Source organism: Ochotona princeps, chromosome 27 (assembly GCF_030435755.1).
Source record: "Ochotona princeps isolate mOchPri1 chromosome 27, mOchPri1.hap1, whole genome shotgun sequence".
Classification (NCBI taxonomy): Eukaryota; Metazoa; Chordata; class Mammalia; order Lagomorpha; family Ochotonidae; genus Ochotona; species Ochotona princeps.
In genome coordinates, this window is record NC_080858.1 from 13909833 (window position 1) to 13921837 (window position 12005).

The window sequence follows — 12005 nt, forward strand, 5'->3', positions numbered from 1 at the left end:
CAAAAGAATCAAGTTTTACCATGTAGTCAAATTGCTGCCAAGTTGTTTTGATCAACTGAACACAAAAGGGTACTCCAACCCAAATTTAATGGATGTCATCGTGTTTATAATCCTGCTTCTAGAAGTTATTCTCTGAAAATTCATGCTTCCCTAGCCTTATTGGACTCTAATCTGTACCTTTTTCATTTCACATCTTCTAAGCAAGATCATCTACCCTTTTTGGTTCCATCCCCAGGAGTCATGGCACACAGTATCTTGGCTGAAAGCCACTTTTATCATGAAAGCTTAGTTCAAACTCCATCTGTCCCATCCTAAAAGCAGCTGGTACATACATATTTTTCTTGTGTCATTATTCTCTAAGTGAGGGTAAGTAGCCAGGTACTAGGTCTTCATGGTAGAAGAGGAAGCATTCATTTCTTTCAAAAGAAGTAATTTCTTTCATTCTGGGATGTTCCCCCTTTTTGGAGCCACTCTTGATTGTCATGAAGGTTTTCGATTTTATATATTTCATGTGAAATTAAGCAAACACCATTGGATGTGAGCTTCCTGAATCTGATTACATTCAGTTAATTTGAAAGAAAACAATACCAAAAACATGACAAAATGTGGTATTTGGAAGCTGAGATTAATTTGAGACTAACAGTTTTATAACACTGAGGACAGTTCTCTGTCTGCTTGTACCAACTAGAATAAAACTGCACTGCATTGAACAGTAAACACTGTGCCTGAGTGGGTGGAACAGAGAAGCTATTTCATAAATGTGTCTAATTAAATAGAAACTGAAGAGAAAGACTAGCAAACTTCACTAGGGTTCATTTAAAACACAAATCTAATATTTATGATTACTTGCAGGACTCTTTTTTGGTGTGAATATATTTAAGATTTCAAAGGACTACATCATTTTAATAGCTAAAAAGCCCTCATTACCAATCAGCAAGCCTATTAACTGTGAAATATTTGTTACAGGGAAGTTTTCTGGTTTTTTTTTTTTTTTTTTTAGTAGGAAGTGGGAAAGGACACCTCACTCGGTTAAGGTGACAGTAATCCAGTATGATAACGCATTGTGTCAAGAGGACTATGAGATTCCGCCAACTTCAAGCCTCATGGCCAATTCTCACACCAGATATTACATAGGAACACTTTAGTTCTTACAAGTGTTTATGAATATTATTTAAAATTAAACTCTATACTTTATTTAAAAGGCAGACAAAAAGACAAACCAAAGAATGAATAGACAGAAAATATGACAAGGTGATGAGAGAACTGATGTTTAAACAAGGCCTTTCTGGGGGGCTGACGTTTCATTAAAAATCTCAAGAATGAAATGTTCTTCATGATAAGAACCAGGAAAGCCAATTCCAGGCAGAGGGAACAGCAGATTAAAACACAAACAGAAAACAGCGACAAAAACCCTTTGAGATGAGACAGGGTCTAACATTGTTAAATTCAATGAGCACTGATGGTGCTGGCTTGACAAGGAGGCAAACAGCAGAATCAGTTAAAATCTGACATCAGGACAGAACAGGTTCATATGAAACAAAGCTCTCGCTCACACTTAGTGTCCTAATGTGAGTCTCAGCCAAGGTCTTGCTGATCAGTTTAAAACTTTGTTTTCCCCTAGTGACTTAATCTCGATTCCTTTGCTTCTCAACTGAATTACTTTACAATTCCATCTTATTAACTCATGTCTCCTCAAGTTCTAAAATGCATATCCCAGTCCTCGCCACTTTCACCAATGTCTGAGCCATCACCTTAATTCTAGCCATTCTGATCTTTGTCTAAAGTATTAACTTACTTGGTAGATCATTTACTTCTATTATTTCCTTTCCAATCTATTCTTGAACTTGTTGTCCAAGGGATCAAAGAGATTCTTTCAACCATATAACTCCTGAACAAAATATCTAAATGATCTTTTATTCTTGGAATGAGATGCTTTGTCATGTTACACAGCTTAACATAGTGTATGTGTGTAAATTTATGAAATGTATAGTTTTTCATAAAATATTACTTTCTTAGTTTTGGAATATTATTAGTGAGTAAATCTGATTTACGTATTGTCAAGCAGCAAGCAAAAATGTCACTGATTCCTCTGGGGATTTTATTTAGAGAAATACTGTTTGACAAAAATCTAAGTATTCCACTATTTAACACTATTAAAGTATGATTTTTTTTCTTTCATTAGTCTTCCATGAAAATTGAATTTCACTTTTTTCTTGATTATCGGAACAGCTTCCAACCCCACCTAAAGGGTAGGAGAGCAATGGTTGCCACAGCTTTGTGTTGGTGTGGATCTAATCATATTCTGCTTATTATTTTGAATTGCATTATTTCCATCCCTTTGAAGTTTAAAATCATCACATGAAACATCTTTACAAGCATGAGAAATTCCTTAGACACTAACTGATCATTCAGCAGGTGTGGCCTTTTGAAATCAGAAGTTTTGTGGGAAGGAATGTTCACCCCCCTGAAGGCAGGAGAGTTTTAGGTGTTACCAATGAGGTCATGGACAACAGGCCAATGTCATCCCCAGGATCTGAGTCACTTACAGTATGGGCGACTGCTTCTGGGAAAGCCTGGCGATGTGTTTCAAACACTCTCTGGGTGGTTCTGGAGGAGTCCCATGCTCTTCAGTCCTGGCTTCCATGTACTCCCATCCAGACGCTGGGAAATCAATCTGAAATGAAGGAATGATTTGGCATTAAAGGTACCGACTTAATGCACTCTATTTTAGATTTATAGGAGGTAAAAGACAACTTTTTGTGTGCTGTTGCTTTAACATAATTCCTTAAGGTGAATCATCAGAACATGGACTTAGTGTTTAAATATGCGTATTATCTGGCCAATGATTTCTACAACATATGAACTTTGTAACAACATATGAACTTTACATGTCTCTGTGTAACAACATACACTCTGCATAAAGCTAGACCTGCTATATTTTTTAACTATGATAATATCTTTTCATGTTACAGTGTTAAAAATCCATGATGGAATTGATGAAGGTGTTGTGATGATTTTTTTTTTCATGTCACAACTTGGAAGATAAAAAGTAACACTATGTTGAGCTCTACATTGTGAAATCTGTTAAGTTTTGAAACCGTTTTGTGGATATGAGAGTAAGCCTTTCTCTGGAAGAAATATTCTGTTCTGGAAATACATTTCCTATACTCAAGTGGAGTATTTTGCTTTGATTATGTAATTGAGATTTTCAGACAACTAGAATCATGCTCTTTGTAACTGTTGTTAATGTGCTTTTGATTATGTGAAAATTCAATGATAATATGATGCCGGGAAACAAACTAATAGTCAACCAATAAAAGATAGTTTCAAACTATGCACATGAGCTGGAAATTTTAGCGCTTTTCCTATTTTCTTAAGGTTATAGCACATGGTTTATCTTTCATTTTAAAATTAGAAAAGTATGGGGCTCGGCAGTGTGGCCTGGTGGCTAAGGTCCTCGCCTTGATCCCATATGGCCGCTGGTTCTAATCCTGGCAGCTCCACTTCCTCTCTATCTCTCCTCCTTTCAGTATATCTGACTTTGTAACAAAAATAAAATAAATCTTTAAAAAAAATTAGAAAAGTATACATAATTTAGTTGTTTCTGCTAAATGGTTAGATTTCAATCATCAAGAAAATTGAGTAAGATTATAGACTATGAGTTACAGATTTAAATGCAGTTTATACTACTTTTTTTAAACCCTTAATTTCTTCCCATAGCCCCTGAAATTCATCACAACACTTAATTTTGATATAACTTTGTGATGTCAATTGTTACTTCCACAAGATAAAGGAAAAAAATGTGATACCCTAAGGCAAAATAATATTGCAGTAATTTTTCCTCTTGACAAGGACTAATCTCAAAAGGTTAACTTGGTGCCTTCATGGAAGCCTGTACAGTACTAGCAGCTCACACATTATGTATCCCAGTGTTTTTTTAAATGCTTCAAATAAAAATAGAATAGCATTTAATGAATTAGTAACACTTGATATTGATCCTAAGAGGATGGGGAAATTAGTATAATGGATGATAAAAAATAATTCAAAAATATTCTTTTCCAAAGTTTGTAATAAATCCTGACATTGCATTTAGGAAATTATTTTTATATCCGATACAAGAGTAAGCTCCTTTGTCAAATTTTAGGTTTTGTTTGAGTTATGAAACTGACAGATTGCTGGTTTTTGAGCCACTCACAAAAGGCACTGCAATTTCCCCTGGTTACCTTTTGTTGTGGTTTTTAAAAGCCTAAATCCATCTACTTATTCTGGAATACTTGTATCATGGAAATTATAGCAGCATTCATCAGAATCAGAGAGCCTGAAGCCCAATTTAGAAAACGATGTATACATCTTAACAACTAAATTGGCAACAATTAATGCTCTCCTCCTCCCCAAAGATATGCTTGACGCCAGTGAACTTGGCAAACGTGTAACTCCATTCCTCATCCTACAGCTGTGGCTGGGAAACTCAAATTTTCTGAAAAAGTGTTCAGCCATCTAATGTGCATATCTGGTCAGATCTATTTGTACATTATCTACTTCAACCCTTGAGTATTCAAGAATAACAGCAACAAAATGGTGGGGTCTTTCTTAGTGTACCATAAAATATTAATACCTAATCATCTTCCTTTCTAATTCACACATATTTAAACATTTGAATATTGATTTGTATTATGTCTATCCATCTGGCTTCATTTCTTCTCATCCTTTCTGCTTTATACTTGACCACCATGGCTCCAAGTATGGCTTCAGGATTTGGGACTTCTTGTGAGGATGGTTGTGAATATCCCTAAGGTCCATGCCCCACGACAACCCCCACAACGGCTGGCTTGGTTCCTCTTGATTGTTTCAGTCTGTTATAATAACTTCCACCTGTACTGTGGATAGAATTTTCATATTCAAATTATAAGAATGCTAAAACATGTATTTTGTGACAATTCATAGGAAGGAAGGATTCTGGCTAACTGTGATACTTCTGGTCAGTCTGAACGAATAATCACTAAAGAGGTGTCCACCTGGTGGTGTTAGAGTGAGGAAGTAAGTCTGTTACAACCCGAAACATGTTCTAAGAACCCGGTATTAATACAATGTTGCCTCTGTCTTAAACTGCAAACAATGGGGGATAAGCACATGACAAAAGCTGGATAAGGTAAGACACTGACAAGTCCCATGGCTTAAGGAGCCAGTTCACTGAGATAGCAGAAGGAAGAGCATTCTGGTAGTAAAGTTCAGATACATGAATCAAAGTGCTAATTATGGAAATATTCTGTAGGTTGGGCTAGTGTAGTGATTGGAAATATGTGTATGTATTCTTCATTTAACAAATAACATATTCCACATTCTGTGATAGTCACTGGGAATAAAACACTCTTGACGTCATTAGAGATTATTTAATGGGAAAGAAATATAGGGTGATAGGGAAGGTGTTTGATATAGCAGTTAAATCATCACTTAGGAGGCTGGTATCCCATAGCAACATGGCTACAAAAGTCAAGGTATTCCATTCCGATCCACCTTCCAGCTAATGTGTATTCAGGGATACAGCAGGCAATTCAAATAATTAGGTCCCTGCCACTCCTATAGGAGACCCGAATTGATTTCCAAATTCCTGATTTTGACCTGCTGTTCTCCAGTTGTTACTGCAGATGGGCAGTCTCTGTTGAATAAAACAGAAATAAATAAAAGATTCAAAAAATACCACAAAAGGCCTAGCATGATGGCCTAGTGATTGAAGTCCTCATCTTGCCTCCTCCAGAATGTCAAATGGACTCTGGTTCATGTCTTGGCTACCCCACTTCCCATCCAACTCCTTGATTGTGGCCTGGGAAAGCAGTGGAGGAGAGCCCAAAACCTTGGACCATGCATCCACATGAGACCCCCAGAAGAAGCTCCTGGCTATGGACTGGCTCAGCTCCAGCTGTTGCAGCCACTTGAGGAGTTGATCAATGGATGGAAGATCTTTCTGTCTCTCCTTCTCTCTGTATATCTGATTTTCCAATGAAAAATGCATTAATCTTATTTTTAAAAACACCAGATCAATGTATTGATCAAAGTGTTCTTGGATATTATGGGAACACACTTATGTGGTAAAAGATAGCAGTGGTGCCAAAGAGATTCATAGTCAAGAACCCAAGCACTGCAGAGATGAATGCCAATTATAGAAGATGCATGGGAAGGAAATGGTAGAGAGAGGTAGCAGAGATACTGAAGATGGGATACAATATTTATAAATGCACATAAAATAATAATGCATGTCAAACTACATTTTGAAATTTACTGAAGCTTGAAGTATCAAATGAACTGGCAAAGGAAACAATGGAAGAATGACCATAAAACAGTGTTTGACCTTAATTCTCTGGGTGAAACTGAGTTACTGACATGTATCATTAGGGAAATGGCTCTTTGACATTTTACTTTTAGAAGAATTATACTTGTGACTATGTAGACTTTAAAGAATGACCATGTGAAGACAACAAAGCGCCTGAACTGCTTTACTGTACAAGGGAGTGGTTGAACTAGGACAGATGAAATGAGGGATTCAGAAGGTAGATTTAGAAATACAGGAGACACATTGCAGCATGCATCTTCACTTCCAAATCAAAGATGGACTCCCAATGAAATTGTTAACCATATTTTGACAATAGGATGCAGGATGTTCAACCACTATCTATACTTACAATATCATGATACACTTAGAATGACGCACTTGTGACTGTTGCTGAAGGACTATATTATTGTAATAAGGGGCAATGCATTGGGAGAAGGGAGGGTGGAAGGTGAAATGCTTGAGCCTATGGAACTGTATTATGAAAAATTAAAAAATAAAAATGTGGGAGATAAATTGGCAGGATATATGAAGGATCAGATATGGATAAATAAAGAGGCAAGGGGAGGCAGTCAGGAATATATGAGCATAAAGAGATGATTAAGTGAATAAAATAATTTTGGCAAGAAAGGTGTGTTCATTTGGGGCTCTGTTGCATTTGAAGCTGTTAACAGAAATATCAGGATGGGAGTTCTGGGAACCATATTACTATCTGCACATTTGCCTGAAATCTGTAGTGAGAAGGATTGGAAGCTAGAGATGCAGAATCAGGAGTGAACCTGCAGAGGCATTGTCAAGAAACTCTAAGAAATGATTGAAGCCAAGTAATTTCACTGCTGGATACTTACACAGAGAAATGAAAACATGGATCCTGAAAATGTGAGTACAAAGGTTCAGAGCAAAGAGATTCTAAACAGCTAGCTACAAGGTGGAAACAACCAAAATGCACAGTGGCGGATGAACAGGTCCATGCAATCCAGCATGTCTGAAAGATATGCAAAATCCATCCACTGAAAGGAATGAATATTAATTCATTCTAACATATAGATTAACTCTGGAAAGATGATGCTAAGTGGAAGAAGACATCACTAAAGAGTACATCATGATTCCACTTACATAAACTGAATAGGAAAGCTCAGAGAGTTCAGTGGTGTTTAGAGTTGGGGATGGGGTGGGGCTTGGTAAAGAGATACTGGCACATATGGTATTCATTTTCTGAAGTGATAAAATGCTGACAGAGTTGGGCCCAGCACAATGATCCAGTGGCTAAGCCTTTGCCTTACAAATGCCAGGATCCCATACGGGCGCTGCTCCACTTCCCATCCCATGCCCTGCTTGTGGCCTGGGAAAGCAGTGGAGGATGGCCCAGAGCCTTGGAACCCTGAACCTGTATGGGAGACAAGAGTCTCCTGGCTTCAGATCAGCTCAACTCTGGCCATTATGGCCACTTGGAGAGTAACTAGTGGACAAAAATCTTTCTCTGTCTCTCCTTCTTTCTGTAAATCTGCCTTTCCATGAAAAATAAACACATCTTTTAAAAAATGCTGATCAAGTTGATAATTGGATATCATTGGGAAAATGCAAAAAAAAAGCCAAATGAGTTCCATTTTTTTTCTTCTTAAAAAGATGTATTTGCTTATTTGAAAGGGAGAACTACAGAGATACAGGGAGAAGTACACACAGACACACAGATGTCTTTCACCTTATTAACTCCTATATCTGGCCGCAATGGCCAGGGCTGGGCAAACCCAAAGCCTGGAGCTACATGCAAGTCTCCCAGATGAGTGGTATGAATCCAAAAAAAGTGGGTCATCTGTGGCTGCTTTCCAAGACGCACCAGAAGGCAGTCAGATTGGGAATGGGGCATCATGGACTTGAACTAGCACTCATGTGTGGTGGCAGCTTTGAACATGGACACCCATCCTGCTATACTACAATGCCAGACCCATGGGAGAATTGTAAGTATGTGAATTACAGCTTGATACAATTTTTTTGTGCATAACACCCAGGATAGCATGTGACCTAAGAATAGCAGTAAGCCTTAGCCTGGACGATTGGACTTGTTGAGGGCAGAAGGGGTCTGTGGGTAGGAGACAGAGGAACTGAACAGGGGATGTGGGGCAAAGCACAGCAGGGAAGTAATACTGAAGCCAGAAGAGGAGATGGTTCAGTAGGGGTCAAGTTGCATTGAGGGTCAGTATGACATGGACTGCAAGCCATACTGGACTTGACACCTGCAAGTTGGTTCATCGCCTGATAAGGTTAAACATGATGGGAACAAGCAGAGGACAGTGAAGTTAGGCATGAACAAAGAAATTATTAAATTGAGAAAATGGAACAGAACCAGGACATAAACTTGTACATGACCACACCTATCCCAGCTGATAAGTGACCCACTGAATCTACATGTATTTATAGTAGAAAGCAAAGAGGGAGGCAGGTGAGGGAGACTCAGCCTGAGGAACGCAAGCAATGGCCTATGCACCTGCCTACTTCTCTAAAGGTAGGTCTCTTTCACTTTGTACAGGAACTGGGGAAGTGATTGACAGGATCCATACTGTGACCTATCATCTCTTGTTTATCCTAGGGTGTCTACATTATGCTGGTGGGCATCCCTGCAAGGAAAACAAAAGCAAAAATGAAAACAGACAACAGTCAGATACCATCTGACACTTCCAGGGTACAGAGGTGGAAACAGAATATTAGGAGATTTGTTCCAAGTAATAACATTTACTCTTAAAGAGCAGAGTCTAATCTAGACTCCCTAACTCTTGGCTTGACTTTCTTCCAAGACCTGTACTGACTCAACAAAATAACAGGTTGTAGAGCTTTCTTGCTTTCCCTCATTGCCTAATCATCTTTAGCTGAAAAATAATTCTAAATTTAGTTATATAATTAAAGCTTTCAATGTTATCACCTTTTTCTTATTTTGGCTAGTCACCAGTAATACACAGAGAAGGTCCTTGTGTATCATTTTCAATGACTGCTTAAAACCAGATAATTGAACTCCCATGTTACTGGGAAAATATTTACATGCCCTGCTCCTTTTCTCACAAGATTCTATTATGGATCCAGATTTACCTTTGCAATCTGTGTACCTGCGGAGTGTTTGAAACATGCCTTCCTTTTTGCTGAATCTCTATCAGACCCAAAGTTCAGAATAAAACACTTAACTCAGTTCCTAGGGGAACTCTGTGTTCCTGTCTGGAGAGGGAGGGTCCCATCTTCTAGTTTAGCCTGCTTTTCCTACATTCACCACGTATCCCGGCTCTATGTCCTTACCTCAAGGATCATCATTTCCAAAGCTCTAGCAGTGGCCAAAAAGCACTGACTTAGCTGAGGCGGTCAGGATTTGACATGCAACAGTTAGACTAAAATTCATTTACAGAAAGACAGCTGATATCTACACTTGAACACACAATCCTGCTTCACAGAAAATTCAATGAATACCAAATGGAATCCATCCAATTTCTCTGTTGAAGACCATCGATTTTCTGCATACTTTTGGGAAAGTAAAATTAACATTGACTCAGGAATTCAAATTTTTGTTTTGTTTCTTCCTTATAGCTCTGCTTTTTTTTTTTTTTAAAAAAAGTTATTGCTGAAATCTAACTTTTCATTTTTTTTTCTTAGTCTCAGTTCTTTGAGCTTCCACTGAGATCACCTAGATTTCTGTCAGTTTCACATATTTAAACTCCTTGATTTCCAGGGCTGTTCCTGAAACATTTCCCAAACTGGATTAGATGACTGCACAGCAAGTCCAAGTCTGGCCTGCAGTCTAGCACACTGAAGACCTTCCACCTTTTCTAATGTGTTCTTTATTTTTAGCCAACTTGTTTCATCATGAATACTGCCAGCTCCTTTCTGAATTTTTGCATTCTTAGATGGCTGGATCATCTTCTCAAACTAGTTGGTAAAAATGCTCTCACAGTACAAAGGGCATTGAAACATCTGGTCTCCTAGGGCCTAGCCCTCAGATGTCATGTGTTTCATGGCTTTCACTCAGAATGTTCTTTGCTGTTCTTATTGTTAGTGTCATGTAAGGGCTACAGTCTTTGCCAGACAGAATCACAGTGAGTTGTGAAAATATGTCTCTCTAGTTAGACTAGGTACTTTTAAAATTCCCTGGCAAGGCATTGCATAATCCCTCAATCTTGCAAATGTTTATTATAATGTTTGGTACAGAACAATTACATGTGATATGGATGAGCACTTGATGTGATTAAACTGAGCTACCAGCATTCTGCTATCTTTTATTATTAGTAGAGTAAGCTAATGAAATGTGCCGTGTCTGGCATCTTTATTTTTTAAAAGATGCCATACCATACCATGATCATCTGGCCTCTTCTGCAACAGAAATGATTCTTTCTGTCCTATTATGACAGGTCACCTGTTACTCTAAGACTTCATGTGTTGAGTGTCCATGATATTGTGCCAAGATGTAATCTGAATATTCCTTCTTCCTTATCATTAGGCTGAATAAAAGTGGATAATTTGGGGGGTTGGTATGCTAGCGTAACAGGCTAATCTTTTGTCTGCAGTATCAGCATCCTTTATGGGTACCAGTTCATGTCCAGACTGCTCTGCTTTCCATCCAGCTTCCTGCTAATGGCCTGGGAGAAGAGCAGAAAATGTCTGAAGTCCCTGGTCCCCTACACTTCTATAGAAGGCTCAGGAAAAGCTCCTGGCTTCCAGCTTTAGAACAGCCCAGCTCAGCTCTGGTTGTGGGCAGTCACTTAAGTCATGAACCAGAAGATCAAAGCTTTTTTGCTCTTCCTCTTTCCCTCTCATCCCAAACCCTCTCTAAGTCTGAATTTCAAAGTATTTTTTAAAAAGCGGCCTTTACAAAAGACCCTACTTCGTAGGGTCTTCCTCTCTGAGAAGGTGAAGCTACATTTTCACTAGCATTTGTTTCTCATTTTATTTGGTCAATCTTTCTACATCATACCTCTTTTCCTCTTCCAACACCCCAAACTTGTGCTTAAGTGCCTGGAGACTTGAATAACTCCCTCCAGAGGAATGATCCTCGGTTGAGGACAATTTTTATCCTTGAAGGACATTGGATAATATCCAGAGACAGTTTGGGTTTTCAGAGCCTGGAGGTGCTTCTGACAGCCAGTGGTGGAAACCAAGCATGTGCTAGCAAACATCATAGCATGCACAGGAAAGACTCAAGAACTGATGGTTTGGTCCAGGTGGCCTGTATTGCAGAGAGGAGAGATTTCCAGATGGCACTCTGCCCAGAAAGCGGTTATCAATTTAATTTTTGCTTGCTGTTTGTGGTGTTGTTGTTGTTCACCAAAAGATAAATTTTATGCATTCCATAAGTACAGTTCGGAAAGGACAGCCACATTTCTGTCACTCCTCTATGCCCTTGGGAATCCTTAATTCCTCCAGTAGAGACTAAAAGTTATTATTCCTTGCAGGTTATATAGGAGAGGATTGATACTTTATATCTCATCAATATGATCAATTACCATTGAGAACAAATCAATTGTTTATGTCATGGACCAAAGTCTGGAGTCATTAATTCCTTCATGAATGTAAGTCACAGAGGAAAAAAAAGGATTTAAGTAGGTAAAAACAGTGATAAGAGTTGGATTTTGCTTATGGTTTCTCCTCCACTACTCTTGGAATAGGTACTTACTTAGGAATCACACAAGTAAAGGAATCATTAGTA

At 38.4% G+C, this 12005-nt stretch overlaps 1 protein-coding gene across 2 annotated transcripts in view; it reads right to left on the reverse strand.

The window, feature by feature from the left end:
• The window catches only part of PIK3C2G (phosphatidylinositol-4-phosphate 3-kinase catalytic subunit type 2 gamma), a 265595-nt gene that overhangs the window by 182981 nt on the left and 70609 nt on the right, over nt 1–12005 (reverse strand). For both annotated transcript variants that reach the window (XM_058655883.1, XM_058655882.1), the window contains one exon: nt 2547–2674. In XM_058655883.1, the coding sequence (XP_058511866.1) occupies nt 2547–2674 (128 nt within the window). The remainder of the gene's footprint in view (nt 1–2546; nt 2675–12005) is intronic.